The sequence below is a fragment of the Camelina sativa genome, chromosome 2 (genome assembly GCF_000633955.1).
Source record: "Camelina sativa cultivar DH55 chromosome 2, Cs, whole genome shotgun sequence".
Taxonomy (NCBI): Eukaryota; Viridiplantae; Streptophyta; class Magnoliopsida; order Brassicales; family Brassicaceae; genus Camelina; species Camelina sativa.
This window is the reverse complement of record NC_025686.1, coordinates 25,019,012-25,037,150: the sequence shown is the minus strand read 5'-3', so window position 1 is coordinate 25,037,150 and position 18,139 is coordinate 25,019,012. Positions and strand designations below refer to the sequence as shown.

The window sequence follows — 18,139 nt, the reverse complement described above, 5'->3', positions numbered from 1 at the left end:
TTTTTTTTTTTTTTTTTTTATTCTATTTTAGTAGCAACTGGGTTTTGTTAGTTGTTGCCTTCTTGGGTAAAAGAAATTATTGATACGAATCAAAACTATATTAAATGCTAAACAAACCAGATTAAGCAAAATCTGTTATTTTTCTTTATTTATTTTTTTGGGTTTCGTAGTCAGACATGGTGAGAGATTCTGGTGGTGGTGGTGTTCTTCATCTATGGATAAGCTTTATGCTACAAAGGTCAGTTTTTTTTGTTCCTTTAACAATCTGGTGCTGCTTCATTAGCTTTTTGTGCTTTTCTCATTTAGTATAGGCTGTATAGCATAGCTTATAGTTTGATTCTGTATCATTTGCTTATAGTTTGATTTTGTATCTGGGTTCTGATGTTTACCTAAGAACTATTAGGAGATCCTAGATCTAAGAAATCAAAGAGACTGTGTTCAATGTTTCCAAGTACTGTGATGATTTGCTATAGGTACATTCATAGTTTTTGACTACAGAAGCAGTAACTTTCTGATTGTTTTTAAAAGGCTGATTGTGATTACTATTGAAATTTGATTAGCCTTTTCCTTGTTTAGTTTTTCTTTGAACAAAGTTTGATGCTTTATCCAATTTCAGTTTTTTCTTTTTCTTTTCTTTCTCTTTATTGGATTGAGGTTTTGGTGAAGGAATTAAAATAAGTTTGGCGAAAGAAGAAATGTGCAAATGTTATGTCAGTGTAGAGGGGAAGTTTCTGGAGAATCTTAGACGTTATTTGATGCTGCTTCTGTTCTATCTTGTTCATGGAGGCTGGTCTTGACACTGTCATATGAGAAAATTAGTATTCTAAAAATGTGTTTTAATAACAACGAAACTGGTGATGAAGTTGAAACTGAGAGGCAAGTGTTTGGTTTATCCGAACAAGTTGAATTTCGAGTTGAAGATACCACTGGTAATGCCAACGATTTGATACAGATTTCTCAACAACAACCACCACCGCTAGCTCCTGTTGTGAAGTGGGAGAGGTATCTGCCAGTTAGATCTCTTAAGGTTCTTTTAGTGGAGAATGATGATTCAACATGCCATATTGTTACTGCCCTTTTGAAGAATTGCAGCTATGAAGGTTTATTGATTGATTTGATCATCCTTGTTTAGCTATCATATTGTTTGCTTTCGACTAACTGTTTGTAAATTTGAAACTTTTTATCAGTTACTGCTGCTTCGGATGTCCTTGAAGCCTGGAGAATCCTAGAAGACGAGAAGAGTTGCATTGATCTTGTCTTAACAGAGGTTGTCATGCCTGTGCAATCTGGAACTGGTCTGTTGTCCAAGATTATGAGCCATAAGACACTAAAGAACATCCCTGTCATAAGTATATACTTAAATCCTCATTAAATTTTTCTGGACCTAGTTTCAGTATGTGATGCTCAGTTAGTGTAACTTAAGATGTGATGTTCTCTTTTTGTAGTGATGTCATCTCATGATTCTATGGTTCTGGTCTTTAAGTGTTTGTCGAATGGTGCTGTTGATTTTCTCGTGAAACCCATTAGAAAGAACGAACTAAAGAATCTTTGGCAACATGTCTGGAGAAGATGTCACAGTGTAAGTGTTGTGCTTTGATTACTTGTTTTCAAAACGTTACTCTGTGGTCTTATTTGTACTTATGAGTTTCTTTATATACCAGTCTAGCGGAAGCGGAAGTGAGAGTGCAATACAGAACAGGAAGCCAGTGAAAACTGAAAGCTCTGAAGGGTCAGAAAACGATACCAACATCAGTGATGAAGATCATGGGAATGAAAATGGGAGTAATGGTTTGAGTGACCGAGATGGTGGGAGTGATAACGGGAGCGGAACTCAGGTAATACGTTTCTATGGCAATAGATAACAATTATGTGTGAGGTATCTGTTTATGAGTTTTAATTGGTTTTCAATTACAAAAATAGAGTTCTTGGACCAAAAGAGCCGGTAACAGCACCTCACATTCATATCAATTTCCTGATGCAACCAATATGAACCTGGGAACCTATGCCAACAGATGGGATAATGTTAATAAACTGAAGGAGATTGACGATCAGAATGAACAGATATGTAAGATCATAAACTCATTAAAATGTCAATACAATGACCTTGTGAAACCATCTGGATAATTCATCTGTTGTCCTTACTCAAAACGATGAGTTTGCAATAGGTATGGGATCGCAGGAAGGAATTTTTATAGGTAACAAAGTTGAAGAACGAGGAAACCATGAAAAGGATGCAAACTTTTCTGTTCAAGCTTTGGAGAGAAACAATGATGACATGCTAAATCGCTCTTCTGGTAACTCACAAGTAGAAAGCAAAACACCTTCATCTAACCCGGAAGATTTGCAATCACTCGAGCTAACTCTGACAGAACCAAGAGAGGCTGGAGATTACAGAACCGGTGATCAAAGTGTTTTGAGGCATTCAAATCACTCTGCATTCTCAAAGTAAGTTCTTGACCTCAACTGCAAAAGAAATGTCAACCTGAGACTGATTTGGATTTATTGTTTCGTGTGATATGCAGGTACAATAACGGTGCTACTTCTGCTAGTAAGGTATTTTACGATATTTGTTGTGCTGTCTTTGAAGTCTATGACAGTTTCCACAAAAAAGCTTCAATTTTGCTGAGTTAGGCTCCAGAAGAAAATGTGGGAAGTTGTTCTCCCCATGACAGTCCTATTGCAAAACTGATGGGTTCGGGTTCAAGCAGTGATAATCCTTTGAATCAGCAGTCTAGTGGAAGCGAAAGATCGGCACAAAGAGAAGCTGCTCTGATGAAGTTTCGCCTTAAACGCAAAGAGCGATGCTTTGAGAAAAAGGTATAGCCTTCTAAACTAAACAAGCTTAAGCTCTAGTTTTTTGAGACGAAATTCATACGCCTGTTTTGTTTGTTTTAGGTTAGGTACCAAAGCAGGAAGAAATTAGCTGAGCAGCGGCCTCGCGTCAAAGGTCAATTCATTCGCAAGTGAGTGTAAATCCTCTTAACATATCTCTCTCTCTGGATGTACAAAAAGTTTCCTTATATAGTAATTTACTGACATGGAGTCAACCCTTTTTTTTTTAACCTCTAGGAGGGATGATACTAAATCAGGAAATGAGTGTCCAAGTAGTGACGACTGCTAAACAACGAAATTGGTATAAAAGAGAGAGTGAGATAGAGATACACTTCGAAGATCTGAAGACTGAAGAACCAAAAAAAGTTTCACAAAGTGGCATTAGCATATTTTGTTTTTCTTCCATATAAAAAAAACGAAAGTCTACAAAGATATCGTATTTTTACAAACATAACAATATTGCTTTGGTATTTATTTTCTACAAACAATCATTTACTCATTAATTCTGATTAATATTTTAATAAAATTCGATTTGATCGAGTATCCTTTCACTACAATTTTTATCCACACTATTTTCTCTTCGCTTGATACTCTTATCCTAAATTATTCTATGAATATAACTCGAGTATTTTTTGTTTTTAATTGTATTTTTGTTTGTTAACTTCCGTTATTATCAAGAAACGAAGTAACGAACCAGTAAACAGAGTTACAACTGACAACTAACAGAGTTAAAACAGAGTATTATCATATTTTATTTTCTCCCGCTCTGTATATATATTCACCAACGAGATCATTTAGTGCTCACCATCATCAACTCACTCTCTCTCTCTCTCGCTCACTTTCTCGCTCTAGTTTTCTATTTGAGAGTCTGTTTAATTACGTTCTTTTTTCCGGGAAAATAGTTTCTCGAGAAAATCAAAAACAAAAGCCTCAAGAAAGATTTCTCTTCGTTGATCGCTACGATGAGTCGTTTCTTTTGCTGTGTCACAGGAGAAACTTCTAATAGCGCACCGCCGGAAGAAGTGTTTGACGACGAACCACTTGAGGACACCGAATCCCTCAATCGTTTGTGGAGAGATGAACTCCAGATCCCTGACACTCGCAGTCGTGGAGCTCAAGGTTCCGTTTTCGTTTCTCTTTCTTTTTCAATCTTCTGAAATCGAGTTTTCTTGTGTGTGTTATGGTTTCTTGTGCCTTAAACAATTCTGTTTCTTAAGATTTTACTGACTTCTTCGTTTTCATCTCTTCACGTTATCGATCGTATCATGCAAGTGAAAGTATTAGTAGTAGAGTTCTTCTTGTTTCCATGAAGTTAACTGATTCATTAACGTGTACTACAAGAAATCGATGCTAGGGTGATCTTGTTCAATCGATCTTTAACGTTTAGTAATTCATATTGCAGAGCCGGATGCTGCTCTTTTCCCTGTAACTCCACCTCTACCTGCCAATTGTGGACGACCATATCGATGGCGCGAAATCTTAGACTCAACCCTAAACTTCCGGCAAGAGTTTTTTCTCGGCAATGGCAACTTCGGCCAAGTCTATCGCTGCGATTTCAAAAGAACTAACGAGGTATAAACCCCAAAAGGTCATTTCCTTTGTGCTTAAATATCGAAACCTAATTTCTAAACCAGAACTGCGACTTTTGATTCGTTAGGTTGGAGCTGTGAAGATTCAAGCTCATAACAACGAAACTGGTCATAAAGAGTTCTTGGCAGAGGTTACAACGTTGCATGAAGCTAATCACCCAAACGTGATTAAACTTCTTGGCAGATGTTACGGCCGCAGAAACCGTGCTATAGTTTACGAGTTCATGCCCAATGGAACTCTCGGACGCCACATCTTTGGTAAAGATAACTCAATATCAAACCTTTTATTGATTCTGGTTTAGTTTCTTAACTTACTTACTGCTTAACTCCTTTCTTTAACGTTCTGTTTTTGTAGATTACATGAGGAAGAGTCCGATACCTCAAGGTCTAGAGCAGCCAACTCGGGTTTTGAATTGGGGGATGAGGATGAGAATTGCTGAGGGTGTAGCTGAAGGTCTGATATATCTACACGACGTGCTAAAAGTGATCAACCAAGACGTCAAGGCTGGGAATATTCTACTTGATGCGAACTTTGTGCCGAAGCTGACTGATTTTGGATTGGCGACTAAAGTCGTTGTAAACAGAAGCGGCGTTGAGAAGCGGAGCAAGATCACTGAGTTGAAGGGAACTATGGGATACATCGCACCAGAAGCAGAGCAGTCCCACTGGGTTTCGACCAAGTACGATGTCTATAGCTATGGAGTTTTTCTGATTGTGCTTTTCACCGGAAGGAGACCTTATAATCAGAATCAGAATGAAACTGTTCCTGAGGATAAACGGAAACTCACTGATTGGGTATGACTCAAACCTCGTATCTAGCAACTTTTTATACGTTTCGTATTCTGTAAGTAATATATAAACTGAGTTGTGTTTTGGATGTTCTTTCTTTTTTTGTTTGCAGTTTTTGCGAGTGTGGGCTAGGTATGGGGATGTGCCTGAGGCAGCTGATACTGCGCTCGGTAATGCGTATTCGGTCGAAGGTTTCAAGAGAATATTTCAGATTGCGAGGCTGTGTATTAGCGCAGACCCAAAGGCACGGCCTCCCATGCGTGATGTGGTAACGATGGTTCGTCAAGCTGCAGTTTTCCCGGTCAGAGTGGTGCCCCTGGTGGAAAGGAGGCATACGGTATAAAGAAGTTTCCTCAGGCGGTTTTATGTAGGCTTTTTGGTTTTTTGGTTTTTTCCAGAAACATATTCTGGACTTGGTTTTGTAACGGATGGTTTTGTTACTATTTGATCAGAATAATTTCACTCTTTACAAGTTTTTAATCAACGTTTAAGATCTTTTTTGGTTTCATTTTTCACTGTTACGAAACTTCTTGATATAGGATAGAAGAGGTAAAAAGCAGAGCATAAAAGTTATTGTTGGCGTTTTAATTTGCTAGATGTGTAAGTCTTCCAGAATTAGCCTTTTTGATTTCCGATGCAAGAACCCACCAAATCAATTCTATCGGATCAATGATTTTGCAACTTTACAAGTCAAGTTGTGAAAGGTCTTGACTCTTCTCTTGATCAATTTATACCAAGAAACATATAGCTCTATATATGGTTTGAATCAGTAGTTTAGTGGTTATCATATCCTTAAACATGGAGTCATTTAGCCTTTAGGATGGATCATTCTAAATCAGGAAAAATTAATGAGTGCCCAAGTAGTGATGACGACAGTTGAACAACAAAACTAGTATAAAAGAGAGATTCACTTCCAAGATCTGAAGAACAATATGTTAGTTTACAAACTTTAAGAATTTTTAGTAATCTTTTCTCAAAATTTTCCGTACTTGTTCCTTGATTGATTTTTATTGCCATGATAATTAGTAAGTAGTAGTCTTGTTCAAATATCGTATTTCTATAGATATAAGTTCTACAAACAATCATTTACTCATGAATTTTGACTAATATTATTTATATTTCCACAAAATATCCTTAACACATATTTTATTTATCTTTTAAGGCTTTGTACATGTGATACTTTGATCTTGTTTTTTTCTTTTTCTTTTTTTTTGATATTATATGAATCTAATGAGTAATGAGTGTATTATTTAATTTTATAATTAATAATAAAAACTTACTCATAGAGTTATAGAGCTCATGTATATATATCCTCCGGCTAGTTCTTTGAGTGTTCTTCATTCGACTCTCTCTTTCTCGCTCTAGTTTTTTTCGTATAGAGTTCTCTCTCTCTCTCTGTCTAATTACATTTTCCGGGAAAAAGTTTCTCGGGGAAAAAAAAACTAGAAAAGCCTCAAGAAAGATATATCTTCGTCGATCGCTGCGATGAGTCGTTTCATGTGCTGTCTCGGAGGCGGAAGCGCAAGTAACATAGTGCAAGATCCAGAGGAACTACCGCAACCACCACAACCACCACAACCACCGGAGCCAAAAGATTCATCGGAAACTAACGACGAAGAAGGTGAGTAGTTTAATTAGGAATATCGAACTCTGACGATCGTGAACTATTCTCGTTTTCTGATTACTTGTACCACAAGCAAGTCTGTTAATTAGAGTAACTTCTTTTGGGAAACAAGTATCTCGATCTTGCGAAACTGATTTAGGGTTCTTCTTCTTGTTCGTTATCTTTCTTTCTTAAGGTTTCGTTAAATTTCAATGGAATGAGATCGTAGAAGGAACCGAGAACTTCGCTATAACACATTTGATCGGCCATGGCAGAGTCGGCAAAGTTTATCGCTGCAATTTCCCAAGAATTCATAAGGTATGAACCCCAAAAGTCGTGTACTCTATTGGTTAAAGAATCGAAACCCAGTTTCTGAAATCAGAAACTTTTGATTGATTCAATTAGGTTGGAGCTGCAAAGGTTCATGCTCATGGCGACGACTTTTCTGGTCTTGGTGATTTCTTGGCAGAGATTACAACGTTACGTGAAGCTGATCACCCGAATGTGATTAAACTTCTCGGCAAACACTACGGCGTGCAAAACACTGCCCTTGTCTACCAATTCATGCCTAATGGCTCTCTTGACCACCATCTCTTTGGTAATCAATACAAACCTAATCAACTCTGTTTTAGTTCTAATCAACTCATTCCAGTTTTTTTTAACTCGTTCTCTCTTTTTGTTTGTAGCAAATGCGAGGCAAGTTCAGGGTCTAACACAAGAAACTCGGGTTTTGGATTGGGACACGAGGATGAGAATTGCTGTGGGTGTAGCCGAAGGTCTGGTTTACGTACACCAGGGGCTTTCCTCGATTCACAGAGATGTCAATGCCACAAACATTGTGCTTGATGACAATTTTGTCCCGAAGCTGACTGGTTTTGGAACCGCGGTTAATATCGCTTACGATGAAGATGGTGTTGAGATGCAGATGGAGGTCAGTAAGAATGGAACTGACGGATACCTCGCACCGGAAACAGAGAACTTCGGGTTGGTTTCGACCAAGTCCGATGTCTATAGCTATGGAGTTTTTCTGTTAGAGCTTTTCACCGGATGGAAAGCTTATGATCGGGAGAGACCTGAAGCGAATAAGAAACTCACTGATATGGTATGACTCAAACTTTGTACATCTAGGTTTTTTTTTTTATACGTTTCGTGTTTCAGAAGTAACTTAGGTTTTCTCGAATGTACTTTTCTTTTGCAGTTAATGCCACTGTTGAGTCTGATGACTAGATTGGAGCAATCGCCTATTGTAGTTGATGTTGCGCTCGGTAAGAAGTACTCGGCTCAAGGTTCAAACAGAATATTTGAAACTGCGAGGATGTGTTTAAACGCGCAGCCATTTGAACGGCCTGCAATGGATTCTGTGGAAACATCGGTTCGTGAAGCTGCAGCTTACCTGGTCCCAGAGGAGAAGCCCCAGGTGAAAGATAGACGTTGTTCGACATAAGAAGTTTGATCAGGCGATATTATGTAGGGTTTTTTTTTTTTTTTTGGGTTTTGGTTTTTGTAGAAACATATTATAGACTTGGTTGTGTAACGGATGGTTTTGTTACTGCTTCTATGATATGAGACAAGGTCAGGGTGTGAAGCTTTTGAGACATTGCCATCTGTAAAGTAGTTGTTAATCAACGTTTAAGATCTTTGGTCTTCATTAATTTCTCTGTTACTAAACTTTCTAAAAATAGAAGAGAAGATGATGGAGAGGAAATAACAGAACAGAATAGTTCTTACCTTTAGGAATTTTCAAAACAATCTCTTTGGTTTCCGATGCGTAGATTTGAATTCGATTTCCGTGAAAAGCCACCAAATCAACTGGATCAGATGGATGATTCTGAAACTTTACAAGTCATGTTGTGAAAGGTAAAAGTCTTGATCATATATAACAGGAGATGCTTTTTCGGTTGGTAGGTTATCCACATCTCTTTAAATGTTTCAATAAAATAATATAATTAGTGTTAACATTTCGAAAATTAATGTTGTTTTACATCCCATTTGATATAACCTATATCATATAGGAGTCGTTTGTTGGTATTGAATCTATTTGCAAACCGTGTTGATCTAATGGAGGAAGCATCAACATCGACATTAGCACCAATGGCTGCATAACCAAACGTTGTTAGAAAGACAATGGCAAAACAACTGACCGGAAAACGTGAAGATTCGCCGCTTCATTCGGCTTTTTTGGTTTTTAGGTTTTTTCCAGAATGATATTATAGACTTGGTTTTGTTACTATTTGATCAGACTAATTTCCCTCTACAAGTTTTTAATCAACGTTTAAGATCTTTTGTCTTCACTTCTCTGTTATGAAAACTTCTTGAAATAGGATAGAAGAGGTAAAATACAGAGCATAAAAGTCTTATAAAATTAGCCTTTTTAATTTCCGATGCAAGAAGCCACCAAATCAATTATATCGGATCAATGTTTCTGCAACTTTACGTACAAGTCAAGTTGTGAAAGGTCTTCACTCTTGATCATATATACGAAGAGAATCTCTATAGTATATGATACTAGAAAGTAGCCACGCGATGCTTGGTTTATATTTGTATTATTAACTTGAAATATAAAATGAAGTAGTTATTCAATTATATATTAAACGTGCACATGTACTTGTTAATATATGTCTTAAAATGTAATATGGTTCAACTACAATTTTATAATTTATATATGTTATATAGTGTTTCATAGAAGGATGATGAAAAAGAGGAAAGTTAAAATACATATTACTAAATATTTTTGATTACAATATATTGTTGAAATTATTTAAACAGTATGTTACTAACTTACTATAGTAATAAAACCATTACTTATAGCAAAGCCAATTAAATATGTTATTTTCTTTAAATAGTTAAGATAAATTATATATTTTTAATAGATATATATATTTTTTTTGTTTCGAAAATAAAAAACTGATAAGTAGTCTAGAAAGAGTGATAAAAAAACCATTACTTAATTATTTTGAAAGTTAATTTTATGTTGTCCTATATATTAATTTTATTGTCATTATCTAAAAGTAATAGTTAACATAAAATAATTTTATATATGATAAGTCAATTTTAAAATAGTTTATTAAAATGATATCACAAAACAAATATCTTATACTATAAGTTTAACTAGTTTTTATAAAAATTCTTGAAAAGAAAAGTGTGTCAAATTTAAAATATTTTTATTTTTTATATATTGTCTCTATTTCTAATCATTTAAAAATATATAGTATAATTAACAATAAATTAAGTTTTGAAATTATTGTTTTCTGTTATATCATAGCGTGATAAAGCAATTATGTTATGATACCATTATGTTTTTTTTAGTACATATATATGTTTTAAAGACAATCAAACTGTAACTTATAAATTATTATTAAATACAAATTTGAGTTGTGTCTCTAATACAATATATATAATTATTTAATATAATGTGAGTTTTTTTATATAATGTGAGTTTTTTAATTAGTCTATCATATAGTAATAGGATAATTAGTTACAGCAAAGTTAATTAAATTTGGTCTGTTCGCTAAATAATTAAGATAAATTAATTTCTTTATTGTTTGTTTTTTTTTGGAAAAAAATAAACTGATAAGTATTCTAAGAAAAAATTGTAAGACCTTACTTAATTACTTTGATAGATAAATATATTGTCCTATATATTAATTTTATTTTCATATCTAAGAGTAATAGTTAACAACAAATAATTTTATAGAATAATAAGTCAATTTTATAATAATTTATTAAAACGGTATAGCAAAACAAATATCTTATACTCTAAGTCTGACTATTTTTTTTATTAAATTCATGAAAATAAAAGTGTGTCAAATTTAATGTAAATATTTGTTTCTTATATAAATTGTCTCTATTTCTAATCATTTAAAAATAAATAGTACAATTAACTATAAATTAAATTTTGAAACTATTGTTTTCTGTTATTTCATGGGGGAGATAAAACAACTATGTTATGATACCAATTTTTTTTTAGTACATATGTTTTAAAGACAGTCAAAATGTAGCTTATAGGATACTATTAAATACAAAGTTGAGTTGTGTCTTTAATACATTATATATGATTATTGAATACATATATTAGAAAATCTTATATATTTTTAAATTAGTCTATCATAAATTAATTTGGTTTCAGTTTTTACTTTAAAAGTATGAAACTATTTCCTATTATTTTTTAGTTTGAATTTATTTATATTTTTTAGTTGGGTTGATCAGTATTTTTATAAGGTTCTATGTTATATGATTTCATTATGAAATATATTAGATGTTAAAACTTAAAAATGGAAGAAATATATATTTTTTACAATGTTGGAAAAAATTAAAAAGCAAACTATACAACATTTTTTTTTTTACAAACTATACACCAGATACAAATAAAATAAAATCAAATAAAAAAATAGAATGTTAAATTTAAAATTAATGAAAATGACATGTGTCACAAAAGTAGAATGCCAAATATCACATTGTTAGGCAAAGTTAGAAAAAACCTTCTCTTATTATATAAGATGAATCAGTAGTTTAGTGGTTATCATCTACTTAAACATGGAGTCATTTGGCCTTTAGGATGGATGATTCTAAATCAGAAAATCAATGTCCAAGTAGCTAGTGACGACAGTTGAACAACAAGACTAGTATAAAAGAGAGATTCACTTCCAAGATCTGAAGAACAACATGATAGTTTTACAAACTTTAAGGGAGAGTTTGGTTATATTTTTAGTAACCTTTTCTTTTTATTTTGTTTATTAAAGTCTATAAAGGTTATTGCCATGATAATTAGTAAGTAGTAGTCTTGTTCAAATATCGTATTTCTATAGATATACTATTGTACTTGATATAGTATTTAAGGTTACTCATGAATTTTGACTAATATTTTAATAGTGATTAATCAAAATTCTTTGTCTTTATATTTTCACAAAATATCCATAATACATATTTTTATCTATCTTTTAAGGCTTTGTACGTGTGATACTTTGGTCTTCTTCTTCTTTTTTGTTTTGTTTGATATTCTATGAATCTAATCTAATTAGTGTATTATTTAATTTTATAATTAATAATAAAAACTTACTCATAGAAGTAGAGCTCATATATATATATCCTCCGGCTAGTTCTTTTAGTGTTCATCATTCGACTCTCTATCTCTCTCTCCACTCTTTTTTTTTCGTATAGAGTTCTCTCTCTCTGTCTAATTACATTTTCCGGGAAAAAATTGTCGGGAAAAAAAAAAAAAAACTAGAAAAGCCTCAAGAAAGATATATCTTCGTCGATCGCTGCGATGAGTCGTTTCATGTGCTGTCTCGGTGGCGGAAGCGCAAGTCAAGTAGTGCAAGATCCAGAGGAACTACCGCAACCACCACAACCACCGGAGCCATCAGATTCATCTGATTCATCGGGACCAACAGATTCATCGGGAAGTAGTGACGACGAAGGTGAGTAGTTTCATTAGGAATATCGAACTCTCTGACGATCGTGAACTTTTCTCGTTTTCTGATTTCTTGTACCACAAGCAAGTCTGTTTTTAGTTAACAAGTATCTCGATCTTGCGAAACTGATTTAGGGTTCTTCTTCTTGTTCGTTATATTTCTTTCTTAAGGTTTCGTTAAATTTCGATGGAATGAGATCGTTCAAGGAACCGAGGACTTTAAGATAACACATTTGATTGGCCAAGGCAAAGTCGGCAAACTCTATCGCTGCAATTTCCCAAGAATTCATAAGGTATGAACCCCAAAAGTCTTGTGCTTTATTGGTTAAAGAATCGAAACCAAGTTTCTGAAATCAGAAACTTTTGAACGATTAAATTAGGTTGGAGCTGCAAAGGTTAATCATGGCAAGACGCCTGGTCTTGGTGAGTTCTTGGCAGAGATTAGAACGTTACGTGAAGCTGATCACCCAAATGTGATTAAACTTCTCGGCAAACACGACGGCAAGACAAACACTGCCCTTGTCTACCAATTCATGCCTAATGGCTCTCTTGACCACCATCTCTTTGGTAATCAATACAAACCTAATCAGTGTACTCTATTTTAGTTCTGTATCAACTCATTCCAGTTTTGTTAAGTCATTCTCTTTTTGTTTGTAGCAAATGCGAGGCAAGTTCAGGGTCTAACACAAGAAACTCGGGTTTTGGATTGGGACACGAGGATGAGAATTGCTGTGGGTGTAGCCGAAGGTCTGGTTTACGTACACCAGGGGCTTTCTTCGATTCATAGAGATGTCAAAGCCAAAAACATTGTGCTTGACGACAATTTTGTCCCGAAGCTGACTGGTTTTGGAACCGTGACTAAGATCGTTTACGATGAAGACGGTGTTGAGATGCAGAGGAAGATCAGTAAGAAAGGAACTGAAGGATACCTCGCACCGGAAACAGAGAACTTCGGGTTGGTTTCGACCAAGTCCGATGTCTATAGCTATGGAGTTTTTCTGTTAGTGCTTTTCACCGGAAGGAAAGCTAATGATGATCGGGAGAGACCTGAAGCGAAAAAGAAACTCACTGATTGGGTATGACTCAAACTTTGTACATCTAGGTTTAGTTTTTACACGTTTCGTGTTCCAGACGTAACTTAGGTCTTCTCGAATGTAGAAGTAACTTAGGTTTTCTCGAATGTATTTTCCTTTTGCAGTTAATGTCAGTGTTGACTAGATTGGAGTATGCGCCTATGGTTGTTGATGTTGCGCTCGGTAAGAAGTATTCGGCTCAAGGTTTAAACAGAATATTTGAAACTGCGAGGATGTGTTTAAACGCGCAGCCACTTGAACGGCCTGCAATGGATTTTGTGGAAACGTTGGTTCGTGAATCTGCAGCTTACCTGGTCCCAGAGGAGCAGCCCCAGGTGAAAGAGAGACGTTGTTCGACATAAGAAGTTTGATCAGGCGATATTATATATGTAGGGTTTTTTTTTTTTTTTGGGTTTTGGTTTTTGTAGAAACATATTATAGACTTGGTTGTGTAAAGGTATCAAGGAAAGACTATCATCATATCCTCTATGATTACTAAATCCCATATATTACTCTAATATATATTAATTATATTATTTTATGTAGTCCCTTTAATTATGTCCTTTGATTATAGTTTGTACTTATATATAAGTTGTATCACTCTATTTGATAATAAACACAACAATAATAATAAAACAATCATATTTTCTCTATTCACAAAAAAATAGTTTTGTTACTGGTTCTATGATATGAGACAAGGTCAGGGTGTGAACCTTTTGAGACATTGCCATCTGTAAAGTAGTTGTTAATCAACGTTTGAGATCTTTGGTCTTCATTAATTTCTCTGTTACTAAACTTTCTAAAAATAGAAGAGAAGATGAGGGAGAGGAAATAACAGAACAGAATAGTTCTTACCTTTAGGAATTTTCAAAACAATCTCTTTGGTTTCCGATGCGTAGATTTGAATACGATTTCCGTGAAAACCCACCAAATCAACTGGATCAGATGGATGATTCTGAAACTTTACAAGTCATGTTGTGAAAGGTCTTATAAGTCTTGATCGTATATAACAGGAGAAGCTTTCTCGGTTGGTAGGTTATCCTTGGATCCACATCTCGTTAAATGTTTCAATAAAATAATTAGTGTTAACATTTCGAAAATTAATGTTGTTTTACATCCCATTTGATATAGGACTCGTTTGTTGGTATTGAATCTATTTGCAAACCGTGTTGATCTAATGGAGGAAGCATCAACATCGATATCAGCTGCAAAACCAACCGTTGTTAGAAAGAAAATGGCCAAACAACTGACCGGAAAACGTGAAGATTCGCCGCTTNTTTTGGGTTTTGGTTTTTGTAGAAACATATTATAGACTTGGTTGTGTAAAGGTATCAAGGAAAGACTATCATCATATCCTCTATGATTACTAAATCCCATATATTACTCTAATATATATTAATTATATTATTTTATGTAGTCCCTTTAATTATGTCCTTTGATTATAGTTTGTACTTATATATAAGTTGTATCACTCTATTTGATAATAAACACAACAATAATAATAAAACAATCATATTTTCTCTATTCACAAAAAAATAGTTTTGTTACTGGTTCTATGATATGAGACAAGGTCAGGGTGTGAACCTTTTGAGACATTGCCATCTGTAAAGTAGTTGTTAATCAACGTTTGAGATCTTTGGTCTTCATTAATTTATCTGTTACTAAACTTTCTAAAAATAGAAGAGAAGATGAGGGAGAGGAAATAACAGAACAGAATAGTTCTTACCTTTAGGAATTTTCAAAACAATCTCTTTGGTTTCCGATGCGTAGATTTGAATTCGATTTCCGTGAAAACCCACCAAATCAACTGGATCAGATGGATGATTCTGAAACTTTACAAGTCATGTTGTGAAAGGTCTTATAAGTCTTGATCATATATAACAGGGGAAGCTTTCTCGGTTGGTAGGTTATCCTTGGATCCACATTCTTTAAATGTTTCAATAAAATAATTAGTGTTAACATTTCGAAATCTAATGTTGTTTTACATCCCATTTGATATAGGAGTCGTTTGTTGGTATTGAATCTATTTGCAAACCGTGTTGATCTAATGGAGGAAGCATCAACATCGACATCAGCACCAATGGCTGCAAAACCAACCGTTGTTAGAAAGACAATGGCCAAACAACTGACCGGAAAACGTGAAGATTCGCCGCTCCATTCGGCTGTCAGACGCGGAGATTTCTCTGCGGTGAATGAGATTTTGAGTAATCATATGGAATCAGAAGAGGAACTAAGTGAGTTGTTGCGGAAACAGAACCAATGTGGTGAGACTGCTCTTTATGTGGCGGCAGAATATGGTGATGCGGAGGTGGTTGCAGAGCTCATCAAGTACTATGATCTTGAAGACGCCGAGACCAAAGCTAGAAATGGGTTTGATCCTTTCCACATTGCTGCTAAACAAGGCGAATTGGGTATGAATTTTGTTCACTTTCATGAAAATTTTTAATCATAAAGAAAGTTTTGTGATATTGATTTTAAGCATTGGGAAGAAACAATTAGATAAACACATGATTAAACTGTTAATCTTTGTTTGCTTTAAGGAACCACATTCACATAATGTGTGATACATTGATAAAATTTGGAATATGTTATATAGACGTTTTGAGAGTACTAATGGAGGAACATCCGGAGCTAGCAATGACGGTGGACTTATGAAACACGACGGCGGCTCAGGGACACGTGGAAGTTGTAGAGTATAATCTACTAGAAGCCGCAGGTAGTAGCCTGGCCGCGATCGCAAAGAGCAACGGGAAAACAGCATTGCACTCGGCGGCTAGGAATGGTCACGCGGAAGTGGTAAAGGCGATTGTAGCGGTTGAGCCGGACACGGCAACGAGAACCGATAAAAAAGGTCAAACGCCACTTCACATGGCGGTGAAAGGACAAAGCATTGATGTTGTAGTCGAGCTAATGAAGGGACATCGGTCGTCGTTGAATATGGTTGATTCTAAAGGGAACACTGCGTTACATGTTGCTACTAGGAAAGGTCGCATTAAGGTATGTTAATCATCTCTAACAACATTTTTGTAACAAAATTTTCAAATGGCATTTTTACTCGTATGCGTAATTAGTTGATCAATATATTTTGTGACTGTAAACACAATACACAACCGGCATTTCTCTTTCTATTTGCGTTTTTGTATGTGTTTATTACGATTTACAAAAAAAGAGAGGAAATTTTAAAACATACAAGGTGGTTGTAGTTTCAAGAAAAACACACTAGTACTTAATAGTGTGTAGACGTGTCCTTGGTAACTTTAAAAGGTAACATATGTACAATACTCTTGTAAAATGTACATGCAACTAATCTCTACTTTTTGTTTTTTTTTGTTTTTACGTCCAATTTCTCCTTTTCGTTACGTTTAACATTTCGAGATGGAAATTTATACGTTGAAAACTATAGTTTGTTGAGATTTTAATGTGAATGCAGATAGTGGAATTGCTTCTAGACAACAACGAGACAAGCACAAGCACAACAGCCATAAACAGAGCCGGAGAAACGCCGCTCGACACGGCTGAGAAAACCGGCCATCCAGAGATTGCCGCGGTTCTCAAAACCCGCGGCGTCCCCTTCGCTAAAGCCATCAACAACCCTACTCGGCCAAACGCGGCGCGTGAGCTCAAACAAACGGTAAGTGACATCAAACATGAAGTTCATCACCAGTTAGAACACGCTCGAGAGACGAGGAAACGCGTTCAAGGAATAGCTAAACGCATTAACAAAATGCACATAGAAGGTCTTGAAAATGCGATTAACTCAACCACAGTCGTTGCTGTTTTAATCGCAACCGTCGCTTTCGCCGCCATTTTCACCGTCCCGGGACAATACGCTGATGACTTGAGTTCACTCTCTCCGGGACAATCCCTAGGAGAAGCGAATATAGCGGATAGACCAGCGTTTGCGATCTTCTTTATATTCGATTCGATCGCTCTTTTTATATCTTTAGCGGTTGTGGTGGTTCAGACTTCAGTAGTTGCGATCGAGCACAAGGCTAAGAAGAATATGATGGCTGTGATAAACAAGCTGATGTGGTTAGCTTGCGTTTTGATATCGGTAGCGTTTTTGGCGTTAGCGTTTGTGGTGGTTGGTGAGGATGAGAGGTGGCTAGCGGTTGGAGTGACGTGTTTGGTGCAACGATAATGCTCACGACGCTTGGGACAATGTGTTATTGGGTCATTATGCATCGGATCGAGGCTTCTAATGTGAGAAAGTCGAGAAAAGAGTCGATGGCAAGATCGAGACAATCAGGATTGTTGGAGTTTTCTGGGATGTTAACCAAGAGAATGTATGCTATTTAGTGATTTAGAGACAAAATTTAAGTGTATGTGTTGAGTTTTGTTATTGAAAGATCTTTTAAAGGATGTAGAAAGCAGAGACTGAAGCGTGTGGAAGAAGTAAACGAAGTTAAACCGTAATTTCTTTTGTTTTTTCTTCCGTTTATAATGAGGCCATTATTGTTAGTTTGGAACTTTAGGATAAAATGTTTATTGCAAGGAAACGTTTAAAACTAGTATTGAACTTCTTTAAAAATTAAAATTTCTTTATATTTATTTTAAAATAATATGGAAGTTATCAATGGACTAGAAAATTGATTCTGAGATCATTGTGTATCGCCTACACGCCAATATTTAATAAAGATATTAAATAATACAACTGTTATTACCATGATAATTTGTTAAAAAGCCTATTGGTCAATGATACATTGTAAAATAACAAAAAAAAAAATATTCTCTAAACATTTTAGTAATTTATATCCGTGCAAAAAACATGGTTTAGTTACTAATAATATATGTTTAAATAGACATAAATAAACATCATGCATCATATAAAAAACCAAAAACA

General features: G+C 35.1%; 4 protein-coding genes and 1 pseudogene across 6 annotated transcripts; all 5 read left to right on the top strand.

The window, feature by feature from the left end:
• LOC104737459 (two-component response regulator-like APRR3) lies at positions 7–3,286 on the top strand. Of its 3 annotated transcripts, none has more exons than XM_010457667.2 (11): positions 7–238; positions 953–1,100; positions 1,188–1,349; positions 1,446–1,579; positions 1,662–1,835; positions 1,921–2,065; positions 2,166–2,445; positions 2,523–2,553; positions 2,632–2,817; positions 2,896–2,963; positions 3,070–3,286. In XM_010457667.2, the coding sequence occupies exons 1-11, from the start codon at positions 215–217 to the stop codon at positions 3,119–3,121; spliced, it is 1,404 nt and encodes a 467-aa protein (XP_010455969.1). In that variant the 5' UTR covers positions 7–214; the 3' UTR covers positions 3,122–3,286. The 3 variants fall into 3 exon arrangements, with proteins under 3 accessions (XP_010455969.1, XP_010455960.1, XP_010455952.1); XM_010457658.2 differs by having other exon boundaries at positions 667–1,100; positions 2,901–2,963; XM_010457650.2 differs by having other exon boundaries at positions 667–1,100.
• LOC104756643 (serine/threonine-protein kinase At3g07070-like) lies at positions 4,782–5,565 on the top strand. The gene is made up of 2 exons (XM_019231376.1): positions 4,782–5,216; positions 5,323–5,565. Exons 1-2 carry the CDS (start codon positions 4,782–4,784, stop codon positions 5,551–5,553), a joined length of 666 nt encoding a protein of 221 aa, XP_019086921.1. The 3' UTR covers positions 5,554–5,565.
• On the top strand, positions 7,082–8,257 carry LOC104756633 (probable receptor-like protein kinase At3g55450). Its single transcript, XM_019231373.1, has 4 exons — positions 7,082–7,162; positions 7,219–7,411; positions 7,500–7,915; positions 8,012–8,257. The coding sequence occupies exons 1-4, from the start codon at positions 7,082–7,084 to the stop codon at positions 8,255–8,257; spliced, it is 936 nt and encodes a 311-aa protein (XP_019086918.1).
• On the top strand, positions 11,395–13,658 carry LOC104756626 (probable serine/threonine-protein kinase RLCKVII). Its single transcript, XM_010479246.1, has 6 exons — positions 11,395–11,402; positions 12,082–12,230; positions 12,395–12,516; positions 12,604–12,790; positions 12,881–13,299; positions 13,422–13,658. Exons 1-6 carry the CDS (start codon positions 11,395–11,397, stop codon positions 13,656–13,658), a joined length of 1,122 nt encoding a protein of 373 aa, XP_010477548.1.
• LOC104737430 lies at positions 15,329–17,599 on the top strand (annotated as a pseudogene).

Excerpts from the sequence above, each read along its gene's own strand:
- LOC104756626 (XM_010479246.1), top strand. Across the intron at positions 12,791-12,880 it reads TCTTGACCACCATCTCTTTG|CAAATGCGAGGCAAGTTCAG; the intron begins GTAATCAATACA and ends TTTTGTTTGTAG. Across the intron at positions 13,300-13,421 it reads AAAAGAAACTCACTGATTGG|TTAATGTCAGTGTTGACTAG; the intron begins GTATGACTCAAA and ends TTCCTTTTGCAG.
- LOC104737459 (XM_010457650.2), top strand. The coding sequence starts at position 830 with ATGTGTTTTAATAACAACGAAACTGGTGATGAAGTTGAAACTGAGAGG. Across the intron at positions 1,350-1,445 it reads AAAGAACATCCCTGTCATAA|TGATGTCATCTCATGATTCT; the intron begins GTATATACTTAA and ends CTCTTTTTGTAG. Across the intron at positions 1,580-1,661 it reads TCTGGAGAAGATGTCACAGT|TCTAGCGGAAGCGGAAGTGA; the intron begins GTAAGTGTTGTG and ends TTTATATACCAG.
- LOC104756633 (XM_019231373.1), top strand. The coding sequence starts at position 7,082 with ATGGCAGAGTCGGCAAAGTTTATCGCTGCAATTTCCCAAGAATTCATA. Across the intron at positions 7,163-7,218 it reads AAAAGTCGTGTACTCTATTG|GTTGGAGCTGCAAAGGTTCA; the intron begins GTTAAAGAATCG and ends TGATTCAATTAG. Across the intron at positions 7,916-8,011 it reads ATAAGAAACTCACTGATATG|TTAATGCCACTGTTGAGTCT; the intron begins GTATGACTCAAA and ends TTTCTTTTGCAG.
- LOC104756643 (XM_019231376.1), top strand. The coding sequence starts at position 4,782 with ATGAGGAAGAGTCCGATACCTCAAGGTCTAGAGCAGCCAACTCGGGTT. Across the intron at positions 5,217-5,322 it reads AACGGAAACTCACTGATTGG|TTTTTGCGAGTGTGGGCTAG; the intron begins GTATGACTCAAA and ends TTTTGTTTGCAG.